Source organism: Pochonia chlamydosporia (genome assembly GCF_001653235.2).
Source record: "Pochonia chlamydosporia 170 chromosome Unknown PCv3seq00017, whole genome shotgun sequence".
In the NCBI taxonomy this organism is placed as follows: Eukaryota; Fungi; Ascomycota; class Sordariomycetes; order Hypocreales; family Clavicipitaceae; genus Pochonia; species Pochonia chlamydosporia.
In genome coordinates this window covers 68,311-95,222 of record NW_019154052.1, presented here as the reverse complement: position 1 = coordinate 95,222, position 26,912 = coordinate 68,311, and the positions used below count along the sequence as shown (strand labels likewise).

At 48.5% G+C, this 26,912-nt stretch overlaps 8 protein-coding genes and 1 non-coding gene across 9 annotated transcripts; 5 read left to right on the top strand and 4 right to left on the bottom strand.

Annotated features, from left to right (window-relative positions):
- Window positions 1-663: 663 nt before the first annotated feature.
- On the top strand, window positions 664-1,028 carry VFPPC_16974 (hypothetical protein; the record flags this gene model as incomplete). Its single annotated transcript, XM_018294726.1, has 2 exons — window positions 664-678; window positions 753-1,028. 2 exons carry the CDS (start codon window positions 664-666, stop codon window positions 1,026-1,028), a joined length of 291 nt encoding a protein of 96 aa, XP_018136668.1.
- Window positions 1,029-1,522: 494 nt separating this feature from the next.
- Window positions 1,523-2,705, bottom strand: VFPPC_11272 (tricarboxylate transport protein; the record flags this gene model as incomplete). Its single annotated transcript, XM_018289511.1, has 5 exons — window positions 1,523-2,024; window positions 2,090-2,237; window positions 2,302-2,433; window positions 2,513-2,533; window positions 2,603-2,705. The coding sequence occupies 5 exons, from the start codon at window positions 2,703-2,705 to the stop codon at window positions 1,523-1,525; spliced, it is 906 nt and encodes a 301-aa protein (XP_018136669.1).
- Window positions 2,706-3,534: 829 nt separating this feature from the next.
- Window positions 3,535-5,352, bottom strand: VFPPC_11273 (siderochrome-iron transporter (Sit1); the record flags this gene model as incomplete). The annotated part of the gene is made up of 1 exon (XM_018289512.1): window positions 3,535-5,352. One exon carries the CDS (start codon window positions 5,350-5,352, stop codon window positions 3,535-3,537), a length of 1,818 nt encoding a protein of 605 aa, XP_018136670.1.
- A 1,586-nt stretch (window positions 5,353-6,938) lies between these two features.
- Window positions 6,939-7,680, bottom strand: VFPPC_11274 (ThiJ/PfpI family protein; the record flags this gene model as incomplete). Its single annotated transcript, XM_018289513.1, has 2 exons — window positions 6,939-7,163; window positions 7,246-7,680. 2 exons carry the CDS (start codon window positions 7,678-7,680, stop codon window positions 6,939-6,941), a joined length of 660 nt encoding a protein of 219 aa, XP_018136671.1.
- Window positions 7,681-8,450: 770 nt separating this feature from the next.
- VFPPC_17349 lies at window positions 8,451-8,522 on the top strand. Its single transcript has one exon. It is a non-coding gene; the product is annotated as a tRNA-Gly (tRNA).
- Window positions 8,523-8,921: 399 nt separating this feature from the next.
- VFPPC_14898 (hypothetical protein) lies at window positions 8,922-9,527 on the top strand (the record flags this gene model as incomplete). Its single annotated transcript, XM_018292666.1, has 1 exon — window positions 8,922-9,527. The coding sequence occupies one exon, from the start codon at window positions 8,922-8,924 to the stop codon at window positions 9,525-9,527; it is 606 nt and encodes a 201-aa protein (XP_018136672.1).
- A 1,139-nt stretch (window positions 9,528-10,666) lies between these two features.
- Window positions 10,667-12,828, bottom strand: VFPPC_11275 (Zn(2)-C6 fungal-type DNA-binding domain-containing protein; the record flags this gene model as incomplete). Its single annotated transcript, XM_018289514.1, has 4 exons — window positions 10,667-11,600; window positions 11,659-11,795; window positions 11,846-12,213; window positions 12,279-12,828. 4 exons carry the CDS (start codon window positions 12,826-12,828, stop codon window positions 10,667-10,669), a joined length of 1,989 nt encoding a protein of 662 aa, XP_018136673.1.
- Window positions 12,829-18,733: 5,905 nt separating this feature from the next.
- On the top strand, window positions 18,734-21,997 carry VFPPC_11278 (plasma membrane ATPase 2; the record flags this gene model as incomplete). Its single annotated transcript, XM_018289517.1, has 4 exons — window positions 18,734-19,175; window positions 19,232-19,455; window positions 19,557-20,222; window positions 20,285-21,997. 4 exons carry the CDS (start codon window positions 18,734-18,736, stop codon window positions 21,995-21,997), a joined length of 3,045 nt encoding a protein of 1,014 aa, XP_018136676.1.
- Window positions 21,998-24,819: 2,822 nt separating this feature from the next.
- VFPPC_14899 (enolase) lies at window positions 24,820-26,375 on the top strand (the record flags this gene model as incomplete). The annotated part of the gene is made up of 5 exons (XM_018292667.1): window positions 24,820-24,901; window positions 24,955-25,250; window positions 25,306-25,540; window positions 25,608-26,067; window positions 26,120-26,375. The coding sequence occupies 5 exons, from the start codon at window positions 24,820-24,822 to the stop codon at window positions 26,373-26,375; spliced, it is 1,329 nt and encodes a 442-aa protein (XP_018136677.1).
- Window positions 26,376-26,912: the final 537 nt, after the last annotated feature.

Genomic DNA, 26,912 nt, shown 5'->3' with positions numbered 1-26,912 from the left:
TTGAGTTTGAATGCCTGGGCTGGGATGGATGGAGCCTGGAGTCTGGTATGGTCACAGATTGTTGAGAGAGAGGGTCCGGGGAAAGCCACGTCCAAGTCCAGAGAGGCCGCACGGGCAGACAAGAAGGGGGGACACTGGGCCTTTGATGGAGGCAAACATATCATCATCAATGCCAGGCCCCGGTTTGTGATTGAGATCAAAGGCAGGTGACGCACCCCCTGTCCCGCTTGGTTCCTACCAACTTTGAATGTCACTCAGCGGCTCGACAGTGGTTCGGCTGCGTCGGGCAGGCGGCGAAGCCGAGAGTTCAGTGCGGAGTTTAGCGCTGGCAACGAGTGGAAGTCCCTGGAACCACTTTGGAAGGCACTAAATGAGCACTGATCATGCTGCGCAGCACCATAGAGTCGGACTGAGGCAAATACACACTGTATTAATCCCGGTATTATAAGCCGACTTCACAGTGCGATTGGTCTCCACACGTTGATCCTACCAGCTTCAAACAAAACTTGCAGCCTGGCATTATCCATAACACCTGCATGTTGCCAAGAGTGGGTCCCACGATCAAATGTGTTTTGTCCAGTGTCGGCAAAGACCAACAAAAGAATCGTGACATCGCAAGACAGAACATACAGCATCAACGATCAACCTCGTCAGCTGGTCGGTATGTCTCGCTCAATAGCGGTAAGCTCTATACAATCGTCGGCATACAATTTCATCGTATCTCCAAGCTCACTTCTCAACGCCAACCACAGCGCCGCATCTACGCCGATGCCTTTGCGAAATGGCCCAAGCAAGACCTTCGACCGGACTATCAACTCCAAGATGTTCTCAAAGCCGCCGTCGAGGAGCGATACAAGAACTTTAAGCCTGCCATGGAAGCAGAGGAGACGTTAAAAGCCAGGGCATTGCAATTCCTCGTGCAGGATAAGTTCAATAATCGAGTAGGTGGATTGGCCACACCAGGGGCCGAGCTTGTTTTGCCAACAAAGCTTGCACGGCTTGATGCTTGCCTACTTGACTGGTGCTAACTTGCAGTGCAGTATAAGCTCAAAGGACCAATGTTGGAACCTAAAAGTCAGCCGACATATTTCCAAGATCTAGTGAGGGAGATTGAAGAAGCGCCGAGACGGACATGGCTAGAACGGTTGGGCAAGCGACTATCCGGGATGATCCGACTCCAATGAGCATTCGCGTCCATTGTCCCTACCTTGATGCGGCTTTGATGATCAAGCACGCAGGAAACATGTCATTGAGCTGTTGAATCGCAAGCTCCATGGGAGGCTTCCAACATTTTCTCTCGACAAATTGGCCAAACAAACACGATACCCCCTCGATGTTCCGATAGACTGTACGATATGTGTATAGTAAAGCAAACACGCAATAAGCAGCTTCAACAGTGTATCAAACGTTTTATCCAAGTCATCTATGAACCTTTTTGTAGTTGTAGTCTACTACACCAACGTGATATCAATCCATACAGTACCAACGCCTAAACCTTTGTATTCCTCACCCCCGCAACGTCCTAGATGTACTTCATTTCCGGGTCCAGCCTGTTGAACAAATCCATGGTCTTTTCATACATGGTAAACACAATACCACCACTCAGCACCAATCTGGCCAACCTAGGCAACGCGCCGCTCCAAAAGGTTAAAACACCCTCCTGCTTGAATATCATGGAGGCGCAGCGGAAAGTATTTCCGTACTGCTGACGAGCCTCGATACTCTGCATACGCGTTTTGATGGTATCGAGCGGCTGTGTGACAAAGACGGTGATCAGGCCAGCGAGACCACCCATGGCAAACGTGCCGACAGCACCAAGCTTCTCTCCAGGGGCAGTGTACGATTCGGCCATTTGCTTGAGGAAAGTGTAGGAGCCGAAGCGGGTGGCGCTGTTGGCAGCCTGGCGAGCCGTCGTGGGCACGAAGCCCTGGAAGAAGCCGCGGATACCACGTTCGCGAGCGATGATGGGGACGGCGTGGAGGAAGCCTCGCATACGTGGGTTGGCGGACTTTCTGTCATCGATACTGTTGCTGGATTAGCATAGGGGCAGATGGTTGTGCTGGTGTTCTAGCCAAACGAATATGCATACAGTGTCGTTTTGATGCTTTCTGTCGGTGTCACAGCAAGTAATGACTCCGTGACACCGGCTCCAAAACCAGCGAGAACCGTTCGGGGGCCACTAAGCTTGCCATCCTCGTCGGCGAGCATCCTCTTGTACTGGTCGAATGCAACGAATCCTGGGCACGGGGTCAGATTAGGTTCCAGAGAAGTCAATTGCAAAAAAGGACTGGAGCGACATACGAATTCCAGCTTTGGCAGAGTTGCCAATAATGAGCGTCGTACATCCTGCGTACCATTGCTTGCCAAAGGGTGGCCAAGGTAGTTTCTGCCCTTCTGCCAACCGCCTATTCAGCTGCGACCTTGTCTTGGCGACTGCGTGAGTTAGTATCGCGACGGTATTACACAAGGTGCTCTGGTCGTTCTTGTTCGCACTCGAATGGTCATGACGTACATTCCGCAGGATAGGTAATCGCTAAATCAACAGACATCAGTATACAGTCACCATTGGAGCATCATCTAGGGTTAGGCGTGAGGCACGTACCAATCTCAATCGCTCCAGCAGTTGAACCCGCAATAATTGACCGCAGAGCACTGGGGTTCTTCTTCTTCTCGGGGTTCGCAGGATCCTGGGGTAGGGACGCCATGATGCCTGCTGGTGCTGGCGAGCAGGTGGACTGATTGCCGGTCCAAGACGTTGAAGAGCGTGGTGTTGAAACAATACAGCAACACTCAGTCACAGGTAACTGACAGACGGCCGAGAATGGCCGAGCGCTCGCCGTTCGGTTGAAACTTTTGAGTGGGTTCAATGGGCTAGATCAGGCACTGGGTCGACTTGGTCCGATGCCGCAGAGCCAGAGTGCTGGGATGGCTGGGACTCGACAGTTTTAGCACTACTCCAACACAAAACGTCTTCGATGATGTGCTCGAGTTTAATGTGGTCTGTGTGTGCGTCCAGGTTCATTGTTCAAATGTTGGGGCTTGACCGACTGTTTTGTGGCTTGGGGACCGACATGGAGATTACATGTGCCGCTCGATGGTACGCTCGAGTTGACTCGCATCACATTCAAGAGCCAAGATTGCATGCGATGCATGCGACAGTCGTGATACACTATGCACAGGGCTGCAGAGGGTCAGGTATGCACAAGATGAGGATATAAGGAATTTGACATTTCCGAAATATCACGATCTGCTGTGGCCAGGCAGCTCCGCCTCTCGTCTGCCAAAAGCCACCAAGTCCCCTCAGCTTCGTCAATACATCAACATGGCAACATGTTTCATCACTCATAACCGTGCGGAAAGTTCCATTGAAATCTTCAAGTCTATTTAAGTCGTAATCGTTATAAATGCTTTGCAATGCTCTTATTCCCAATAATCCATAATCATGCATCATCAGGATTTACCCCTAAGTCCAAAGAAGACGTGCTCAATATACCTTCAAACGATGCCATAAATGTATATATGCCAAAAAGTCTATCATGCATTCTCCTCGTCTGCTTCATGGGCCTCCTCTTGAATTTGTTGCTCAGAGAGTTTCGGGTTTCTCAGCGCTAATGCAAACGCAATCATCGGTATGCATAAAAACAAGCCTGCCATGCAAAGCAATCGCTGCACAGACTCGTAACTGTCAATAATGGCAGTTCGAATCTCCGTGCCAACAGGATATAGCGCCACAATGGGAAATGGTGCATTATAAATATCTCTTGCCAAAGTCCTGTTGGGTTGAAAGGCAAGATTTTCCTCCAAAGCAGGGTACAGAGACTGGCTCCAAATGGCACCTGCCAAACATGTGCCAAACGCGCTTCCGACGTTGTAAAACGACAAATATAAGCCGGTAAGGATTGCAACATGGTCACGAGTTGCGGATGCTTGTATAGACGCTTGCGTTGGGTAGGCAAACAAACCGCTTGCAAGACCCATGAGTACCTGTCCACTGATCATCCCGGCTTGAGATCTTGTCGTCGCTCCACCGGTAAAGTTATAAAGTACGACAAATGCAACGGTAAATAAGACTGTTCCTGCAACAATGATGGCTTTCAATCGGCGGATTTTGTAGACAACAAGGCCTATGATGACGCCGCTAATGACGCCAAAGAAGGAATAAAAGGATAGAATACGGGTAGCGGTACCGATGGAAAAGTCGAACGCAACAATGAGAACGGTGTATAAGTAGTTGCCTTGGACATACCAAGCAAAATTTAGCAAACTTCGAACAGCGAGGGCAGCCCAAACGCCTCGGTCAGTCAAGAGGTGGAAAGGGACCAAAGGAGTCTTGGCGCCACGTCGTTCCCAAAAGATGAAGACTGGTATGCAAACGAAACCAATCGCTAGCGATGCAATAACATAAGGGTTTCTCCAGTGTTCAGTCGTACTGCCAATAATAGAGACAGGGGCGAGAATAAAGCTGAATCCAGCGACCATGGTGACAAGTCCAACGGCATCTAGCTGTTCTGCCAGCCCCCTTGTAGACTTTCCAAGACCCAAAAAGTTCCATGTATCTCGGAAGTTCTTGGGACCGCCATGCTTGGGGAGTGCAACTCGCCGATCAATGGAATATAGCGTGATAAGGAGAGGCAACGAGCAAATGGGATATATAATACACCACATGCCGATTCCCCATCGCCAAGTCGTGACTGCCAACACAGCAGAGGTGACATTTCCGCTGATCCAAGTGTTGATGACAAACGGTAGAGCTGGTATATAACTGAAAAACACGCGAGCTCGCATCGACGAAAAGTCGGCAACGAGAACTTCCAGCAGCAACACGATGCAAGTATATCCAATCTGGTAGATGACTGCGCCAGCGCAAAAGGCATATACCGACGATGCGGTAGATTCGATAGACATGCCAAGGACGTAAAATACTGTAGAGGCAACGACTATTTCAAAGCGACCAAAGATGTCGGCGATTTTGGCAGCCGTCGGTTGGACAGCCACAGCTATGACACTGCGAAGCACATTGATGGTGGACAGGTACGAGTGCAACGAAAAGGACGAGGTGGCGTATGGTTGATAGGTTGACCGAACTTGGCTCTCCAGACCGTATGCATATCCGACGAGGAATATCCCAAAGAAGAGCCATACCCTTTCCCGGGTCGTCAACTGCGAGGCAACGATTTCCATTCGCGCCACTCCAGCGGCACGGTTTCGGACGCCGCCCGGAGCAGACTCGGACGATAGGAGTGAGGTCCGTTCGTGAACATCGTCGGAGCTTCGAGACGAAAAGAGTGCCGGTTGATGATCCGGTTGGGATAGACGGCTGAAAAGCGGTCTTTGAGAAGTTGAACGTGACATTTTATTTTTGTCCGTCCTGGAAGGGACCGTTGACGTCCTTTCCCAAGCAGCGTGAGGTAAAGAAGTCGGGATGTATGGTCCGACGGATGACCGGCAGGAAATGTCGCAGACTACCTGTAAATCATGGCTGTAAGGATGTCAATCTATGGGGGAGGGTGATGAAGGAAAACAGCAGACAGCGAGAGAGAGAAAAAAGAAAACGAAAAGAGAATCGTGGAATAAGAGCAGGGCCAGTAGGTCAGGGGGTGAGTAAGAGACAATGTGACCAGGCCGGTTTGTCGTTGGTCAGTCAGCGGTCAACTGGCAAGTACTCTGGTCAGTTGCCTGGTGGCCTCCAGCTCAAGTTGGGAGTGAGCAGCTCAACATCGGCTGACACAGACATGGACTGGCAGGATCAGATAAGATCATTCAGGTGGCCGGGGCTGTTAATTATAGGCATGCTGGGGCATGCTGGGGCATGTTGGGGCCACTTGAGGCCTGTGTCCGTTGTAATCCCAGGGCCCAACGGCCCGTCCCTGGAAGCCACCCCACTGTAAGCGCGTCATCTGACAGTGCGCGAATGTCTCAACTGCGCCTAGCGGGTGCATCTGTGTGGTCACTCGGGTCGAGCTGAACCACCAGACCAGACACCAGACGTGACCAGCATCAAATAGGATTCACGCTCTCGCACACATTTTACGTGCTGTCATGTTCTTTTTCCTTTTTCCTTTTTTCTCCTTTACCGTTCATCAAGTATATACATAAAAACTGTCCCAGTTCCCGGCGGCATGGAATTGATAATAGACCTTATTTTTTCGCATATGCTCTGTTGCACAACACAACACCCAAAGCAGATTGATTACGACCCCCATCTTGACACTTCTGCTCCCCGTTTTGGAATGTGGACCCGAAATGAAGCAGCCATGGACCCAGTCAGTTGTGTGTGACATGTTCAGAACAAGGGGCCTTCTTTGATGGATGCCTGCCTTTGATCTCTCCATTTTTCGCACCGAAAATGCAAGAGCAAAAGTCTCTCACTAACCAGACCAGACTCCTCTCTCGTCCTTTCTCCTCACTTGACCTTCCGAGTCGGAGATGTTCCGGAGCACAACCGGCACAAACAGGCTTACCAACAGTGAACCCACCCTCGGAATACGACACTCCTACACGCAAACCGAACGGCCATACACATTGGTGTGCATGTTGCACAAAAAGTTCTGGGAGTCATCGGCCTGTAGTGCAGTGTCTTGCAGCACGGCTGCCTGATCCGGCTGATGCAGCTGGGATGGTCGCGCCACGCATTCTCGTCTTGTCCATGTGTGCTCTCCAGTCTGCTCACCTTTCAGTGTCACCAGCCCAAGCTGACCCAATGCCCTGTCCTCGGTCTGCGTCAGGTCCAGTCTGAATTGGTCGGGGGCCGGAGGGATGACGCTGGGGCTGAGTCGATTCAACCCAATAATACTCCGTAGATCAGTCTGATACCCATCGATGTAAGCCTCGCTTGGCTGGCTGTGTATGTTGGTGTTGAAGAACTGCTCGACGGTTGGTAGCACAATTATCACAGAGCATCGCAGGTCATCTCCAAATCAAGTCATGTATATTCAACGTTAAACCTCTACCAAGTCGGAAAATGGATCGTCAGTTGAGTCCGTATTGCGAACATACTCCGATCTTTGGGCAATTTCAGCTGCAACATCTTCCCCGTACATCTCACTGACAAATGCGTACATCATGTCCATACCCGCCGAGATACCTGATGCAGTCCAAATATTGCCATCGGTAACCCAGCGCGCCTTGGTAACCCAGTCTACACCTTCATGGACGCTCATAACCTACAGCGAAAGCTCACATCAGCCTCCATATGCGGTGATCACTCCTTGAGCTTGCACTGAAAGGTTTGGCAAGTCAACTTACCCATTTAAAAACCATTTTATTCGACGTAGCCTTCTTTCCATCCAAAATACCCGCCCTTGCCGCAAGGGAGCTGCCAGTACAGATAGTCAACAGATACCTCAGCTTCGGGTACGTGGCCCGCAGGAACTCTACCAACTCCTCGGTCGCTTCCAGATCTCTTGTGCCTTTGCCGCCGGGGACGAGGAGTACTTCCAGATCTTCAGGCGGGTTAGCCAATGAGTGCGTGGGCACGATAGACTGGCCGATGGTATGGGCCATGGCCTTGACTTGAGTCGACACTGGCTCTAGGGTGGGTGCGATGATGGAGAACTTCACGGGCATCGTTTGCGACACCATATTCAGAATATCTAGGGGTCCAAAAGCATCAAGAGCCTGGAAGCCGGGGAATAAAAGGACGCCATAATTGACAGGAGGGTCGTTAGCCGTCGGCGACATTGTTGAGTTGAGTCGGATTGATGCTGATGAAAGATGGCGATGTGGAAACATCGAATGTTTTGTCCCATATCTGGACGCCATGACTTCAAATAGATCAGACCCCACCAGATTGACACCCGGACTCCGGCCAGGACCAAATCACTCCATGTGTATCAGGACAATCCGTGCAAATCTCGAGTGAATTTTTGCAACTATCTGAACAACAGACTGACGTTGCCTTTCGGTCAATGGATGCTGCATGTCACTGACCCCCCGAAGTTGACAATTCTAAACGCCCTTTGTAGACTTAGTGCAACCAGACAAGAACTCCCTCAACTGTTACATGAACACGTTGCAGTGGGGGCGCTGGTCGTTAATAGCTGGCCGCAACTGAGTGAGCTATCACGGTCTTGGCGTATAATCGTGTGAATGGACCACCATACAAACAACTCAAATTACGACAAAATTCTGCTCAAGCCGTTTGATTCAGGAACAAATGCCAACGGAGGCTTTCAACACTTTGAACCTAGCTGGCTTGGGTAGCAACTTACAGACCATTCAGTACTTGGAAATGCGGCAATCATAGGGGTTTCCTAGGCTTGCCGTGGTGGGGGTAGTTTGACTTGACAGCAAAGTAGGTACCGCGACGATGTCTAGTAGCAAATTAGAGAAGCTAATATTAGGCATTCTCTATTAAAGTAGATGGCATTGCCTACTGTGCATATGTTGCCCATGTTGGCAGCATCGTGAGAAGCACGAGATTTGATTTAGTGCCTCGTTCTGGCATCTCAGCGGCCATGGTGTAACGGTTAGCATGGCTGATTTCCATTCAGCCGACTCGGGTTCGACTCCCGATGGCCGCACATCTTTTTTTTCTTCTTTTTTTGCACTTTTATACAGTTGTTATAAAAGCTTTATTCCAGCAGTGCATGTTATTGTTGAGCGAAACAACGAAGCTGGAGCGGCAGAAATTTAACATTGTAGCAAACTCTGCGCCAAACTCAACATTGGACAGCACCAGACACTAAACCTCGCATTCATCGTATTTCGCAGGGACCATAAATCCCGAGTCCCATCATCGGCAGTCACGGCACCAATGCGCTGGCTGTGTATGTGACAGCTCACCGAGCCTTGATTGAGCCTCATGACTTGCCATGGCGTTGATATAAGAATTTAATGCCAAGGTGGTGCCATACTAGAAACATTTCACTGACCTATTCACTTATCATGCATCTGCCTTTCTGAACTCACCGCACACCATCATGCCATCAAGACAATACGTAATCGACAAACCTCTCTTTAAAAAAAGCTACGGCATTTCGCCTAAAAGCAGTCCAGACCATCGCCAATACGCCCGTATCAGACACTCCACAGGTGCTTCTCCTGATATTGCCCTCCACGATGGCTCTGACAGCCAGTCCCCCGTTATTGCCGTCGCATACATCATGAAAACTCAACTTGGCTTTAAAATTGGTCTGGGAGACCCCAAAGATGCACACGCCATGATATGGGAAGACATGAAGTACGCGAATAAACTGCGCACCAATTTTGCCTGGTCCATGGAATTACCTTTCAGACGGGACTCAATATCCACCAACAACACCAATGATGAGGAACACGCGAGACGGCCGGATCTCATGTGGAAAAAGACTCGCAGTGTGGCCGTGGACGAAGGGTCAATTCACGCAATGAGTACTCGGAATTGGAAGCTTGTTGACCAAGATGAGAATATTTTGGCTGTATTCACGAGTAACATCTCACGGGGTCAAGCGGGCACCTTGCAGGTTAATGTGGATTTTGGAAAGGAATTTGACACCATGATTTTGATGACATTATTGGCCTTGTATGAGCGATCTAGGAGGCAGTGAGTGCAATATCCGGTGGCAACACCCTGATTGGTGCGGAATACTGAATCTGGTGATGGGTATATGTGCTTTCATTGCTTAATATGGTGTCGTACATTGCCGTTTTAGGTCGGGTTGTATGTGTTCTATCTTGAGTTCCCCTTGTTAATGATACCCGAAATGTTGATTTAAAAACTCCCATTCGCTGTCTACTCCAATACCACGAAAAAGTTGCAAGCTTTTTCGCCTTCAAGTGCACAAAATACCCGAGCCATCTACACAAGACATTCCCATCACCATGGGATTAGGTCCAGTCCTCCTCGACATCCCTCGCCGCTGTCTGCGTGCCATAGCAAGTGCAGTCACCACAATCTGATCAACGCGTCCTTCTGACGGGGATCCGTAAAACGTAATGCTGCCCTGTCTTGGATTGACAATAAATAACAAAAGGTCGCTGTCGTATGATGCAAGTATGTTTCCGCTGCTATCAGTAAGTTCCGTAGTTTTGATATCGGTTGACTCCCATAGCCAGTCCCCCTGATCCGAGGTTAGTTTGGCCCCGTAACGTCCGGCTCTGTGCATCTCAATTTTCCTTGCCGCCATGGAAACACTAATACTGGATGATAGAGCATGATATGATATTTCGCCGACGAGTTGTGCTGGCTGGCCTTGTGATTCGGGGGTGTAGACTTTTAGCTGTGGTCTGGAAGCAGTTTCATAGACTGTGTAGAGAAGTGTGCTTCGGTCTGAGTTGAATATGTCTCTGCGATTGTGGCTGTTGTTGAGACTGAGATGCAACACACGAGTTTCCATGGCTAACAATGCTTAGGAAGATGATAACTTCTTGCTGTTCCGTAAAGGAGCTTCCTGCTAGCCCGCTGGTGAGCTTGAGTCAAGTTACCAGGTTCTAAGTTGGTATTTAACTCAGCAGACGCAGCCCCATCGGGAAATCGCCGACACTCAGGCTAAACACTCACTCTGTCCAGAATCCCAGGGTGTATTGAGGCGCAGTTGACAGTGACCCTTGTGACTTATGCTGCAGTGCATAATTCCCCGACACGAAGCCGCGAGAAATGTCATGTACTGCAATCTTCGAAACACCATGACCAACAAGACGACGATGTTCGCACAGCACCCATGACACCCCTGGCCCAACTGCGCCATCAGAAAAAGAATACACCACGTATCCCTGGCATCACTAATCGAGTATCCCAGGTGGCTTGCTGGCCCTCGCCGTTTTGAACTGCGGTCCTTGCCCAGACTACCTGTAGGGCAGAGACGGCATCCAAAGGACCCATTGCCCCGAGGTAGTAGCACAATCTATGCAACGACGCGCAAACAAAGACTCTTTCGTGTGCCATTTTCGCACCCGGATCCATTTCCATGCCGGCTACCCAAAGTGGCCAGAAGGATAGCTTGCCGATCCACGCGCTTCCACTACTCTTTTCCGTCGCCCAGAGCCGGTGTAGTGCTCCCAAAAGTCCATCCAAGACTGACTGATGCGGATTTTCAACATCAATGACAAGTTTTCCTTGAGAAAGAAGAGCTGCCGCGAGCGGAGATGCAAATACATCTGAGATGGATTTGCCACAATCTAAGTATAGAGTTCGGATGCAGTACAGCATGATGGCGCATTGAAATGCTATGGCCAAGTCTTCAGCCATACTGTGCAGAGTGGCATGTGTAATAGGTAGCGCATCAGCTGCCGTTCGAAGCGTGCTTTCCTCATCCCTTGATGATGACGAAGATGAGGAGGACGAGGACGCTTCAGAAGGAAGCTTTAAGCTGGGTGGTGAGAGAAGGAGTTCTCGTAATTGGGTTCGAGACCAGAATGCAGGATCAAAAGACACGATGCGGAAAAATATTTGAGCAGCGGTCATATCTATATCTGGACTGTCTCCCATGAAGCTTTGAGCGAGGAGACGTGCGTGATTGATTCGAATGATACACTCGAGGAGTTGGTTTGCACAGGGAAAGTCGGAATTACTGCCATTTTTATATGACACGTCTAACAAAGGTATGTACTCGAGCTGCGAAACTGTGTCATGAGGATTTAGCATCGTTCCAGGGGTGAATATAGCACTGAGGATGTCCATGCTGCATGTTTGTTAGCATTATGTTGACGGATGTATGACACTTTGTGTGATGAACGTACAGCATATATGTTGTCAAGGCTTCACCCATTAATGCTCCTTCATCCGGGAGTAGTTTCCTGAATCCTCCCCGATCGGCAACAATAGTCCTCGCCGCGTGAAGATGAGTCGGCCATGCCCCAAATGCGGATTGTTGTATCTTCATTGGTAAGCTGCTGCCTCTCGGTTTCGACGGCGGAAATTGCTCACCTCAACTCTCATCAACGTAATAATTGTCCCAAGTATAGCATCACTATAGCGAAGTTCCTTGTCGTTTAGATCCTCACCAAGTTGTTTCAGTGTGCGTTGCTGATGTTTGAAGATGTTGCTGATAGAAGGGTTCTGAAACGAGGCCATACGGTGCTTTGTGATTGGAACGAGTTTGTTCCCAGCGTTTCCGAATGTCAACGGGAAACTGTCCTGCGTGGCGTGACACCGAATAACCTGGTGTGTAAGACAGCACGAGATGATCATATCCATGGCAACGTCTGGGAAATATCTCCAATACTGGAGGGGGATCCTGTGCGGGTTGGTTCCGGTGTCAAGGAGCACCATGTCAGTTACGATGTACTGGTTCACTGCACCACAAACGTCAGCCCTGTCAGATAATGAACAATCTCATTGAATAAAAATAAAGCCATACTGTACTCAAGCATGGACAACGCTAAGGAGTCATTGTAATATCCCACGGGAGTCAGACCAGACGAAACCGTCTGCTTTCTCTTCACCAACGATCTCATGCGGTCTCTGGCCTCTTCATTATTCACAACCACCCATTTTGCGTCGCGGTGAAGTTGTGATTGCGATTGCGAGCGCGATGACACCTGATTTGACCCATTTGACTCATTTTGGACCTTTGGCATTAGCACCAGCTTCGGCCTCCCCTTCTTTCTACCTTTGGCAGTCCTCTGCTGGCCAGGCTCAACAAGGGTTGCAGCACCAGCTGAGTTTCCCGGTTTACCTGGCGCGTTTGGCTGGACCCAGAGAATGGCTTGCGCGCCGTAACCAAGGCACTCCACGCCCCTGGCTAGACATTTCTGGCAGCTAGGCTTGGCGGCATCGCAACGGAGCCGCTGGCGTCGGCATGTATGACACGATGCTTGCTTGCTCTTGCTGCTCTTTTCAGGCAAGTTGGATGCTGATGAATCGCGTAGTTGTGGGGTTACGGTCCCTTGACTTGATGATTCCGGCATCTCGAGGCTGCGGGATGCCAAGGTCCTAATGGACTGTTTGTTGGCATGAGTAGGATGACAAAAAATGTTGATGAATAGCTCAAATGGGTTGTCCAATGGATGTATCGCCCCCATTTTGTGCTGCCGGCCGAAATTGGGTTTGATGTCGACGGATCAGGCCAATTGTGGTTGTTTTTCAGCCCTCTCAACAGGGGCTATGTCGGCATTTCGCGCCGAGAACGCCTTGCAAGGCGCCTAGCTAATCTGCAGCCTTTTGGCATTCTAGTGCCTGAGAAGAACTCCATTGCAGGCGTCTAGATGTCATTGGGTAGCAGGAGGGTGCCTGTACGGAGTACGGCGAGTGCAATTTCACCAGCACCAGACGCTAGAGAAACGTTACTGTGGCGTTGAAATGATAATGATTTGGCGGATGTGATGCCCGGCGTTTGGTTTTGCGCATCAGGTACCAGGCCGAGTGAGACGAGAACACAAAAAGAATCTTCGTTCTAGGAGCAGACATCTCGATGGTGAAAAGGACTTGAATTGGGATTACATGCTTGAGTTGAGCCACCGACAACAATGTTGTCAAGTGAATTTGTTAAGATCCGTTATCTCCAAAGCCAGCATGACGGGTATCATGGTCATGGGAGACATCAACTTCTCGTTGATGCCCCAACACCAGATTTTGCCATAAGCCAAGTCAAGATATCAGCCATCTTTCTGATACTGCACCCACTCCTTTCGAAGCGGACAACTTCCAAATTCAGAGAGGAAGAAGTTCCACACGGTCGCCCTCGAGGTCGTAGTTGCCTCACCATACAAGCGTTCGTTAGCTCACATGCAGCCTCATTCCCCTGCCACCGAACGCAAACAACTTGCAGCGTGGTCACTACGGCCGCAGCGGCACAGATGGCGACTTCGAGTGGTAAGAATATAGCTAAAAAGTAAGCACCCAGCAGGATATGTGCCTACCTGTTTGCACTTTCAATGTCACTACTACAGCGCAGCCTCTGGAGGCTCTGAGCAACATCTCAAAATTGTCAATTCATGGCGCGTGGACACAATAAGAAACGAAATCTCGAGTTCCCGTTAGAAATGTCAATAATGAAAGCTGTAGGTAAGTATTTACATTTACCATTTTGCAAAGAATCCGGCTAAGCTCGGCCAGATATCCGCGACGGCAATGGGGAACGAGATGCTCTCTTCATCAATGCTGACACGCCAAAACCGGTTCCTGGGGAGGGTGAACCGCTCTTTAGGATCAGAGCATTTGGCATAAACCGCATGGACATAATTCAGCGCTGCGGCGAGTATCCTGTTCCTCCGCAAGCGCCAAGCACTCTTGGTGTTGAGTTCAGTGGCACCATTGAATGCATTTGGCCCAGGGGAACATTATGCCTTTAATATTGGAGATAGTGTATTTGGGCTAGCATACGAGGATGCGTATGCTGAATACGTGGCAGTTAGCTCCAATATTGCTCGTCCGTAAACCTCTTGCTATTAGCTGGGAGCTGGCAGCAGCGGTTTTTGAGACGTGGATTACGGCCACGCAGGTTCTGCATAAAGTGTTTGGCTTTACTCGGGGCAAGTCGATTTTTTGGCATGCTGGTGCCTCAGGTGTATCGATCGCAGGTATCCAACTATCACAACTAGCTGGCGCATCTGATGTATACGCTATGGCAGGAAGCGAAGCGAAGTGCGAGTTTCTTACGTCGCAGTTTGGCGCCAAGGCCCTCAACTAGAAAACGCAAGACTGGGTCTCTAAAATAATAGATGGCACTGGTGGACAAGGTGTCGACTTCATTGTTGACTTTGTTGGAGCTGACTATTTCCAAAAGAACCAAGAACCTCAACGTCGCGGCTGGCGATCGTCGTGTAGTTCACTTGTGGATACTCGGCGGCAAGGTGCTTGAAGCAGGCATCTCGCCGATTCTCTTCAAACGTATCTGGATTGAAGGCTTTGCACTCAGAAATCGTGATGAAAAATACCAGGGCGAATTGTGCGATGAACTCGAAATTTATTTGCCAGAGTTTGAGCCCGGGAAGCTGAAGGTGGCCATTGACAGAGCCCTCTCTTGGGAAGATATTGTAGAGGCACAAGCACATGGAAGTGAATAAAAAACTTTGTTAAAATTGTCTAAATTTGCCATCCACTAGTAATGTCGTGATAGTATTGCCAAGCCTAAACTCTTCAATGCTTTTGTGTTTCCTAAGCTCCTTACTTTTAGACGTGGCTTATTCGGTGTTCTTCTCAGCCCTTAACTGGCTGTGGAAAGTCACCTACGCATTCCATTTCGCAATGAGATTTGGCAGATATCAGAGTTTCCAAATTAACCCTGGTATCTTCAGGTCACCGAAGATGAATGGATAAGACACGGTAGTCGCAGATCGCAGGCAAGGCAAGCCCCATGCTCACTATTTCGTGAGATGTCCAGGCCAGAGTGTGGACGGACTTCAACTTGCTTGCAGTTTGTCGGAATAGCACACAGTATTGTGCTAGAAAGAGGTGCGCATTTATCAAAGGTAAAGTCATCGTACACCGTACGTGCTGCAGAGCTGTATTCAACTTGCAGCGGATTTTCAAAGCAGCTAGGCGGCATGCCAGAGGCGAAGCATGAGTGTCCAACAATCAGCGATTGACATGCGTTCTGAAGAGCCAAAATTTCGTTTTCCAGTACTCGCTTGCTGTAGCGTAGTTCTTGGAGCTCCTTGTTATGGTTATCCTTGCATTCCTCGAGTTCTCGCTCGAGTTGCTCTATATATGATCTTGTCCTAGCCCGAGCAGCTCTTTGAGCCTTACGGTCATGGGCACGTTTTCGTGCAAGCTGTGATGGACTTAGCATTGAGACGGATTTCTTGACTATAATGGTTGTAGGCTAAGTGTTAGCTAAATTTGTAGTCGGAGAGGGTAACTGGATGGTTCAGTACTTTTTTGTTTTGATATCCCTTTTGTCTCCATGGTTTAAAGTTTTCTGATGGCGATGCAAGAATAAGCTGACCAGACCATTCTGAAGAGACTGAATGTTGCTCCACGGGGAAGTAAAAAACCTTAGATCATTGTGTTAAGCAACTTCGTCAATCAATTCTTTGCCACGGTGACACTACACTGGTAACTCTGAAGCCAGCCTTATACGGGCATAACCAGCCGATCTTGCTTGGAGAGACCCAGAGACTACATACTTGCCGGGATGGCTTAAAGTTACGAGAAGGAGTGAATAAAAGGCAATCAATGGGCGAATAAGGTTGTAATGATAGCAGAAACAGCCTTTACGGGTTAGTTGCGCCAAAGACTTTATATGCGCAGATAATATCGAACTTGCTGTTAGTACCGTATGTTAAGCAGATTTTGTTATACCTTTCCCAGATAGTTAGTAAGCCTAGACAAAGATATTTAATGTTTCTATGCTTATCTTACGCATTTAGGTCTCATATTCCCCTGTCGTACATACTGCGCAAAACCAAGTTATGCTATTTAAAGTCTGTAGTGCAGAAGATAGCGTAGTTTCTTGAATATTAATAAATAATAAACTAGTATAAAACCAGAATTACGATAAACTTAGTTCCCTTTCTTAAAGGAGTTCCTACGTTGTGACTGCTTTAACCTGAGCAGTTTCTAGCAGCCCTGAGCTAACCTAAGCAGCTCTAGAGTTCTCCTAAGTAACTTGCTATTAATAATGTTATTGTGCTCTCGTTTAACTGTAAACTAATTACGCAGACTCTACGTAGCATTTATATATACGCCTCTAGGAACCTACTTTATTAAGATGTCTAATCGACAGTGTTCCATTAATTTTACACGGAATCCCCTTCATGGATCTGTCCAATTTCACGCTATAGCGTATTTCGCGCACACGCATGCCCCCTTTCACTTCTTTCCTTCTATTTTTGCGATTCCTACGCTCTGGTAAGTTGGAACCATGTCATAGTGCTAATCCATCAAAATTTCACCATGTCCCCCTCTACCATCATCTGCAAAACCTGCATACCATACTTGCCAAGCGTCTGGTAGGCTATTGAAACGAAAGATAAAAGAATGTAGACAAGGGCTTACCTACAGATCTAATCGTCAATTCTCCCACTGCGGCGAACATCGCAGTCATGTTAACATGCATCCTCCAACTAAGGAATGAGAGCTTCTCTGGGTGTACTTCCATAAACGAGCGGCCCAACAAGCCACGAGGAGGTCCAGGTCATTATCACTAAGTGGTTTCACCAATCTCAGGAGCGATGAGCCCGTGCTATCCCCATACCTTCCTAGTAGGTCCGTCTCTTCCACTGCAACTATGTTACCGCCAGTGTCCTTCCACTTGAGCTGACGATAATTTGGCCGTGACATAAAATACCGTGTGCAAGCTGTAAAGTGACCGAGGGCTTTACACGTCGACCAACCAACTATTCCCGGCGATAGCTTGACTCTGGCGTATTTAGATTTGGAGCTCCTTCGCCCACCAATAACGACACTTCGACGGAGTGAGAAATCGAAGTAAGCGTCTCGGAAGATATAGGTATCACGATATCGAAATCTTAGGTTACCGTTATCATTATTGGTGCAAAGCCGATACTTAACTCGTCTGACGAGAAAGGCAAGGGAGGTTGCTTGACCCGGTGCAGGGCTAAGGTCGTAGCACACGCTGGCAGGGTTTTCGGCCGGATAAACTCTTTGTCCATTCAATACAAGGCAAAGTGGCTTTCCACTCGAAAGCTGTGTGTTTGGATCATGAGTACAGACCTCCTCGTATGCAGGAGGATCAGGTAGAAGCATCATGAAATCTCGCTTCGTGGACCGCGTGTATAAGTAAAGATAGATGCCGTATTCCTCTCCCCCCCTTTGTTTATACTTTTAAACTCAATATATACCGTGTCCCAATATTGACTTCAAATGATTCGGATACGATGACGGCAAAAGCGGCAGATGGGAAATGTCGGCGCGCCGACGGGGTGGAAGTATTCTGTAATGTCAGCTCTATTGGAGAAAGAAGTGCCATTATGAGCAGTGGAGACTAAGCTTGTTAAAGGAGTGAATTAATATTGGAGAACATACAGAAGCTTCTACGAACATAACTTCGCATAAGCCACGTCGGACGAATGAGTTGGTGCAGACCGCACAATGTGATCAAAGTCATTGTCATATCAAATTCCACTGTATTTCGATTCCGGTTCCATGCGACGCCTAGAGCCTCGAGAATTGATGTACTAAGGCGAAAAAGCTCGGGACTTACATGACGATTTCTGACATCATGGGTATAACGGATATCAAGGTATGGATCGTCCACCTAGGTTGAGCTCAAGAAAACCCCTTCTCAAGTCTTCCTCACCTTTTTGGAAGCCGTGTATGGCCGCATAACGCGGCAATTAAGCGTAAAGTACCACACTGATTCCGTGACCCTTCGGGGCTATGTTTGGACCTTTACGCCACTTTTGCCGCCGGCGCTGTGCTGATGTGCCGGTATTTCCGCGAACCCGATATCCAGCCTGATCCGGCGGTGGGTGCGATAAACCGCCCTGGTGAATATTTGGGGCTGAAAAATGCTTTACATCTATGGATTCACCAATTATGTGATTAGAATGGATCTTGACATCTAGATGGATGTACAATATATCCGCTACTCAAATCGAGACACTATGAGGCGACCGGATCAGGGTGCAGATAACATGGGTTATCGGTGCCTTGACTCATGGAATTATGTTTTATATCACTCAATTGCACTTTTGAGGTAAACACGTCATCGACGGTATATTTGGAAGGGTGGCCGACCAGGAAAGCGCGGTTACCGTCACTCAGAAGCTGCGCGAGGGCAACATCTCTTGCCGACAATAAAGAGTCGCTAGTCCTCCCAACCAAGCACTCACATACATCTGTGAAAATTTATCATCTCACTCTATACACTTGAATCTCATCAGTTCTGTCATCACAAAAATCCTGGAAATGGTTGCCTTCTTCCGCCGGGCTAATACAACTTCTCCAGCTGGAGACAATATTGAGGCTGATGCTGGCAACCCAGATCACTCTGATAGTACTACTGCTGCAGATGAAGTCAATAATCTTGGCGAATATGCAGCTTTGGAAAGGTATATTAGCATTTACCGCGATGGCGCCAACTGTAACGAAGAGGCTTTGCCAGACGACGATGAGACAGGAGGGAGACGATGGTGGCGGTTTTGGAAGAGACGCCGGGATCAGAAAAATTCAGCAACCTCGGACAGAACAACAGCAACAGAATCATGGCTTGAAACTGATATCCGCAGTGGCCTTCGATCCTCTGATGTTGATGAGCGCAGGATGCAATCAGGCTGGAACGAATTGTCCGCAGAGAAAGAAAACCCGGTTGCCAAATTCTTCGGCTTTTTCACCGGCCCTATCTTATACGGTACGTGCGCTTTACTGGTATTCATATACAATGTATAACTGACGTACGTTGAATAGTTATGGAGGCTGCAGCTTTGCTCGCAATAGGGCTGCGAGACTGGATCGACTTCGGTGTTATCATCGGTATTCTCTTTCTCAACGCATTCGTCGGGTTTTACCAAGAAAAACAGGCCGCAGACATTGTTGCCAGCTTAAAGGGTGATATTGCTATGCGCTGTACGGTAATCAGAGACTCCCAGGAGCAGAATATTCTTGCTAGAGAGCTGGTACCTGGAGATATTGTAAGGCTTACCACCCATCCTGCAAGCCCTGGCGCTGGCTCAAACTGTCATGCTCAAATATGAGATAGCTGGCCAGATTAATGTTGACAACTCGATTTTAGATTCTTGTTCAGGAAGGTGACACAGTCGCGGCCGACGCACAATTGATATGCGACTACAACCGCCCGGAGGACTTCGACTTGTATAAGCAGCTCAAAGCCGAAGACAAACTTGGAAACAGCGATTCAGAGGACCATGACATGGAAGGAGACGATCAAGAGACCCGCCGCGACTCTGAAGCAATTGTCGCCGGTCACCGTAACAACTCTCTTGTTGCAGTCGATCAGTCTGCTATTACTGGGGAGTCTTTAGCAGTCGACAAGTATCTCGGGGATACAGTCTACTACACGACAGGATGCAAACGCGGCAAGGCATATGCCATAGTTACCGCCACCGCTAAGCAGTCCTTTGTCGGTCGCACAGCTGAACTTGTCCAAGGGGCGAAGGACCAGGGACACTTCAAGGCGGTCATGAATAAGATCGGGATATCGTTACTCATTTTAGTCATGTTCTGGATCTTGGCAGCTTGGATTGGTGGTTTTTATCATCACATTAAGATCGCGGAGCCCGGTTCGCAGAATTTGCTTCATTACGCACTGGTGCTTCTCATCATCGGTGTGCCAGTTGGTTTGCCCGTCGTCACCACGACGACTCTCGCTGTCGGAGCCGCGTATCTCGCGAAGCAGAAGGCGATTGTTCAAAAGCTCACAGCCATCGAGTCCCTTGCTGTAAGTTTAGTACTTTGTGTTGTATCTCTTATGAGTTCCCTTTTCTGACTATGGACCAACAGGGTGTCGACATACTATGTTCTGACAAAACGGGTACCTTGACCGCAAACAAGCTGAGCATCCGAGACCCTTTTGTCTCTGAGGGTCAGGATGTCAATTGGATGATGGCCGTGGCTGCTCTGGCGTCGTCGCATAACTTACAGTCGCTGGACCCGATTGACAAAGTAACTATTCTCACTCTTAAACGATACCCCAAGGCTCGCGAAATCTTGCAGGAAGGGTGGGTGACAGAAAAGTTCACGCCGTTTGACCCTGTCTCCAAGCGAATTACTTCTGTGTGTCGCCTTGGCGATGATCAGTACACTTGCGCGAAAGGAGCGCCGAGAGCCATCCTTAAGTTGGCCAACTGTGGCAGCGATGTCAGCGACATGTACCGCGAGAAGGCACAGGAGTTTGCCCGGCGTGGCTTTCGATCCCTGGGTGTCGCATGTAAGAAGAATAATGAAGATTGGGTTCTCCTGGGGCTGCTCTCCATGTTTGATCCCCCTCGAGAAGACACGGCTCAGACGATCATCGAAGCTGCACAGCTCGGCGTTCCGGTGAAAATGTTAACAGGGGATGCTATTGCAATTGCCAAAGAAACATGTAAAATGTTGTCCCTTGGGACCAAAGTTTACAACTCGGAAAAGCTTATGCACGGGGGGTTGACAGGAAGTGTACAGCATGATTTCGTGGAGCGTGCAGATGGATTTGCAGAAGTCTTTCCAGAGCATAAGTACACTGTCGTGGAGATGTTACAGCAACGAGGACATCTTACGGCCATGACTGGAGACGGCGTTAATGATGCCCCTTCACTTAAAAAAGCTGACTGCGGCATTGCGGTAGAAGGCTCCTCAGAAGCGGCCCAAGCCGCAGCCGACATCATCTTCCTCGCCCCTGGTTTGAGCACAATCGTGTTAGCCATCAAGACCTCCAGGCAGATTTTCCAACGCATGAAGGCATATATTGAATATCGTATTGCCCTCTGTTTGCACCTCGAAATCTACCTTACACTATCTATGATTATTATCAATGAGACGATTGAGGTCGACTTGATCGTATTCCTCGCCTTATTTGCTGACCTGGCTACGGTTGCGGTAGCCTACGACAACGCATACTGGGAACCTCGACCGGTGGAGTGGCAACTACCAAAGATCTGGTTTGTGAGTGTAACGTTGGGCATACTTCTCGCAATCGGAACCTGGATTATTCGTGGCACAATGTATCTCCCGAATGGGGGTATTATTGAGAACTTTGGCTCTGTACAAGAGGTTTTGTTTCTTGAAATTGCCCTTACCGAGAACTGGTTAATATTCGTCACGCGGGGGGGCAAAACTTGGCCATCTTGGCAGCTCGTGGTTGCCATCCTCGGTGTGGATGTTCTTGCTACGTTGTTTTGCTTGTTCGGTTGGCTGTCCGGTAGAACAGAGATCGACTCCCCAGTTGACCCATGGCACCAGAGGCCGGATGGGTGGACCGATATAGTCACCGTTGTGGTCATTTGGTGTTACTCATTTGGTGTTACTGTCTTTATTGCCATTGTCTATTACATGCTGAACAAGATTCCCTGGCTAAATGATCTCGGACGGAAGGACCGCCAGAAGAAGGACACCGTTGCTGAGAACATCATCGGACACTTGCAAAAGCTTGCCTTAGAGCACGAATACGATGAGAGGACAGGGAAGGATAGGTACCTACTTACGGAGAAAACTGCTGATGAAGAGGAAGAGCTTTAAGGTATCCTAAGCATGCTTGTTGTCAGAACATCTACACTGAAAGACGGAAGGCAGGCAGCAGTCGAAGTACCATTACTGGACGGTCACTGCATGGCGGCCACTTGAGGTGTTTAATTTTTAGAGGATTATGTATCGGCAACCTTTTCTTAAAATTAGATACGCTACTAGAATCGTGTTATTTGCCTGCGCCTGATATCCAGGACTTCTACTAGTGATGCGATGTGAAGTGCATAAATTGGGAATGGGGACCAACCTTGCCACTCCATGTAGCACCCGCCCTGGATGTTGATTATGCTTGTAAATTGGTATATGTTTAGCATCTCACTGTAAATTAGCCTAAAAACTTTGATCCTTGCCGGCTTATCCTCTTAGCAAGATGCTATTTTTTTTATGCTGAGACTACTCCAATATTGTAAAAAGGCACAAAATGACAAAAGACGCGAACCATTTATGTCGATCTACCGGAATGTTGGCTTTAAATAGATTCCGCACTTCATTTTGACATATGACTGGAGTTGACTTTAGTCGACGTACCCAGCTTCTAGCAAGTCCATCAGGTTTCGCGCAGGCCAAGTATCATAAACAGCCATAGTGACTAGTTGATCATTTCAAAAATAGTTTGCAAAGTTTCTCTCGCGGCGGTTTTGTCTTCGTTTGTCTCATTTATCACTCGCTTGTGACACTATGAAGAGTCAAATGATTTCCCAGCCAAGGACGTTGAGGTTGGTTTTGCAGCCCTTGTATGCTGGTTGAATTTAACATGCTTTTCCAAATCCTCTGTAGTCGCCCGGGTTCTTCAATCCAGGAGAGGTTGCGAGCAGTCTTGTGACCTTGACGGTAGGTATCAGAGTAGGCACAAGCCATTGTCTAGTACTGTCTACCAGGCGCCATTGATGTTTCGCGTAAGCTGAGCATGATGCTATCGTTTGCGGTTAAGAGCTCTGGCCATGGCCGTCGGAAATAGAGAAGATACGGCCGCGATGAGCCTTGTTCCACTCACACATGGGCCACGGCATCTCGTCTGACATCGCTGCCGTTCTCCCTACGCTGACAAAACCAGCCAGTTCTTTTGGCACAAGCGTAGCAGGAATACAAGTTGGTTCCGACCCTTACAAAGCCTTGATCAGTTGGATTGTCCGTTGACATTAATTCCTTAGTCAGACCACAGTGAAAGCACGGTATTCGATTCAAGATTGCCTTGACTGCCATTTCAGAATATGTGCAACGACGGATTTCGTGCTAATTGAAGTAAGAATATATAACTACCATAGATTGTATGAAATTGCATATATTCTCAGAAGCCGAGAATTGCTCTATATACTCGCAAACTGTCGATAAGCCCATGATGCTCTGCTAAAACGCCCAGAGCCACACCCGACATTAGCCCTCCACCGCCACCAGAGGTGACCGTATTATCATAGCGACAAGATCGGTTGTACCGGCTAATCAGAACATAGCCACCCAGTGCAACGGCTGCGATGGCGCCTCCCACCGGAAAGGCATCAGCACATCAGAATCAATGCCTCATTTGTCCGGGCATTCTCCTCCACGACATGCAATATGCGAGTGTTACTTCTGGAAGCCGACTCATCGAACATCCAAACTGTGCTAATGGGAAGCCATCGCAATTGTGGCGCCTGCGTTGTCTTTGACGGCCAAACTCAGCAGGCTTGTCAATCTCGTTCCACAAATGCCGATGAATGGACGCCGTTCAAACACCCTGGGTGACTGAATCCCGGCTCCGTCTACCAGTCATTGGTGGTAATAACCAGATTCATTTGTCGGGAGCTAGCACATCTTGAGTTGAGCCACGCCGACGATTCTGCTTGCAAAGCCCTTTGGGGACCCGCCCGGCTCTTCAGGTGAGTAGCTTATACTTGACATGGATGTGTCGCACGGTAAATATGTGCGTGTACAGCACGATAGGGAAATCCAGCGCCGCAGCGCCTAGATGTTCAGAGTCTGCTCCAAGACAAATCTCAAATTTAGATCCATGGGCGCATGCGACCACGAAGCTGGCTTACAAACAGCAAATTATACACTCCGACCCCTTGGAAGCACCATGCTACTATTTCAGGGTTTCCGCTTCGCAACACTTCCTTATGTACCTCTGCAAGCAAGTTTTCTCGTTTACTTCCCTTTGAGGTTTTAAGACAATTCTCAAGTTGCCTTACCGCGTATCCTTTGAACAAATCCAGATACGAAATTTCATTCTGCGCCAGCTCGCCATAGCCGGTATATCCGAATGAGCCGTCGCAGCAGCCGTATCGGCCGGAATTACGTTCAAAAAGGCAGCAACAGGCTTTCGCCGCCGTATTAGGGTCCGATCGACTCCAGCGAAATAAGCCCTTAACTCTTTTCGGAGATATCACCATGCCGCGTAACAAATATACCCTCGTCTTCTCCAGCAAATTCGTATATTTCCTCTGCTATCGCCGTGTATAGCTACAAAGCACCATGCCTCCGGCAAGCCATCCAAGCCACTCTGCCAAATGGTTGATGCTATTGCACAGACGAAGAAGCGGAATAGAGCAAAATAACCGTGTTCAGGAGTCACGGATAGGAGACGACAGTAGGCAATGCCAGAAAAGGGAGAGTATTATAGCTATTACAATAAAGCCAAAATTCAGCTGAGTGTTACATGTTACTGGGTCGGATATTCCGGATATATTGGAGACTGCTCATAGTTGCCTATACATTGATAAGTGAATAATTTAGTGACGTCGTTCTGACTACAATCACGTCTTGGTCGATTTAAAGGAAAGAATCAACTTCACACAAACTATCAAGCATACCAAGAGTTACAATAGGACAAATCCGCCATGATTGAATCCATTACAGCAGCAGAACGACTCGATTCTCGTGGTAGGCCGACTGTGCAAGTGGCAGTTACCACATCCCACGGTATGTTTTACGGCGATCAGCGGTACGTAAGTGCTAACGGCTTATGCTCGTAGGCATCTTTCGCGCTCTTGTCCCCTCAGGGGCATCGACTGGAAAGCATGAAGCTCTTGAGCTTAGAGATGGGGACACATCACGATATGGCGGGATGGGCACCACTCGTGCTGTTGCCAACGTCGAGAAGGTTATAGGACCAGCTTTGCTTGAGAGTGGACTTGACCCAAAGACGCAACTGAAAGACATTGACAAATTCATGACGCGGCTAGATGGTACAGCCGATAAGTCTAGATTTGGCGCAAATGCCATACTCGGAATTAGCATGGCATGTGCCAGAGCCGGCGCAGCGGCCAAGGTGTGTCATTTACCCAAACTTCCCTTCTCTCAGTAATACTCATATCTGTTGATAGAATGTTCCCTTATATGAATTCTTGCGGCAGGAAGCCAGAATAGAAGGCCCTTATATTCTTCCTGTTCCGTTCCTCAATGTATTAAACGGAGGTGTCCACTCTGGAAATACCATGGCATTCCAGGAACTTATGATTGCCCCAACAGCAGCCAGCTCCTTTCGCGAGGGACTTCGCCTGGCTGCAGAAGTCTACCATGCACTTAAAGCGATTATTGCAGAGCGTTTTGGAGCCCTAGGTGAGCTAGCTGGCCTTCCCTGTCAAGACAAAGTGTCAAGACAAAGTGTGTCTAACATATTCCTCAGCCACCGGTCTTGGTGACGAGGGCGGCTTTGCACCTCCCATCACTTCTTTGGAACATGGACTGGACCTGCTCACGGCGGCTGTTGAAAAATCAGGCCACACTGGTCGTATCAAGTTTGCCTGTGACCCTGCATCTTCAGAGTTTCATGACAAAAATTCGGGAATGTACGACCTCTCCTTTAAGGATGATTCAATTAACGACGTTCGCACTTCGAAGGAGATGCAACAGCTTTACAAAGATATTATTGGGAAATATCCACTTGTTTTGCTCGAGGATCCATTTGCGGAAGATGACTGGCCAAGTTGGACAGAATTCAACCACGAGTGTAAAATTGAGCTCGTCGGGGACGACTTGCTCTGCACGAATGTAGAGCGCATCAAAGTTGCTGCGGAAGAGCGCGCATGCAACGCAGTGTTGTTGAAATTAAATCAGATAGGGACTGTTTCAGAGGCTATAGCAGCGTAAGTAAGCAGAACAGCTAACTCTTCTACAGGCTAACACGAGAATGGCTAGGGCTAACTGCGCTTTCAAATTGGGATGGGGTGTTTTCGTATCGCACCGATCTGGGGAGACAACAGACGACTTCATTGCCGACCTGGTAGTCGGCCTTGGCACCGGCCATATCAAATCCGGAGCGCCAGCTCGAGGTGAGAGAGTTTCCAAGTATAACCGACTCCTCGATATCGAAGCGGACCTAGAAATGGGCGGAGAGCGAGTAATCTACGCTGGTCCAAACTTTTCAAAGGGTCCACAGATACGGATCATGTAACCGTAAATTGGTTGGTGCAATGGACTATGCAGGCACGCAGAAGCATGGAAAAGGGGATAGAACTAGTACAGTAAATCTAATTGCATAGGCGATGATGTCCCATTTCGTTGCTTCTTCTATGAAGGGCGTTTCCTTTGTCAACTAAAAGTCCGCCCGTGTTTGGTTCTCTCCATAATATTTTTCCCAAGATTGTTTGCCAGTTTTAGAAGTAGAGAGCTACAAAAGCCCATCGACACTAAGAAGGCAGTATAACTATTACTAAAGGAGAACTCAGCCGTTTAGGAGTAGAATAATTTCAAAGAGTATATAAAGCAAGAAGATTGCTAGACGTAAAGTCAGAAACTAAGCACGAGAGAAAGAGGTAGCAATATAGCGAGTGTGGCAAGTCAAGTTATGATGCGCAACCTGTCAGATTGATGTGGAATTATCTAATGAGAAGTTAGTAGTAACGTAGTCCACAAGCGAGCGGTCCACACAAGCGAGCGGTCCACCCTAAAATCCCATACAAACTAGATTTCTAGAAAATGCTACCTAATA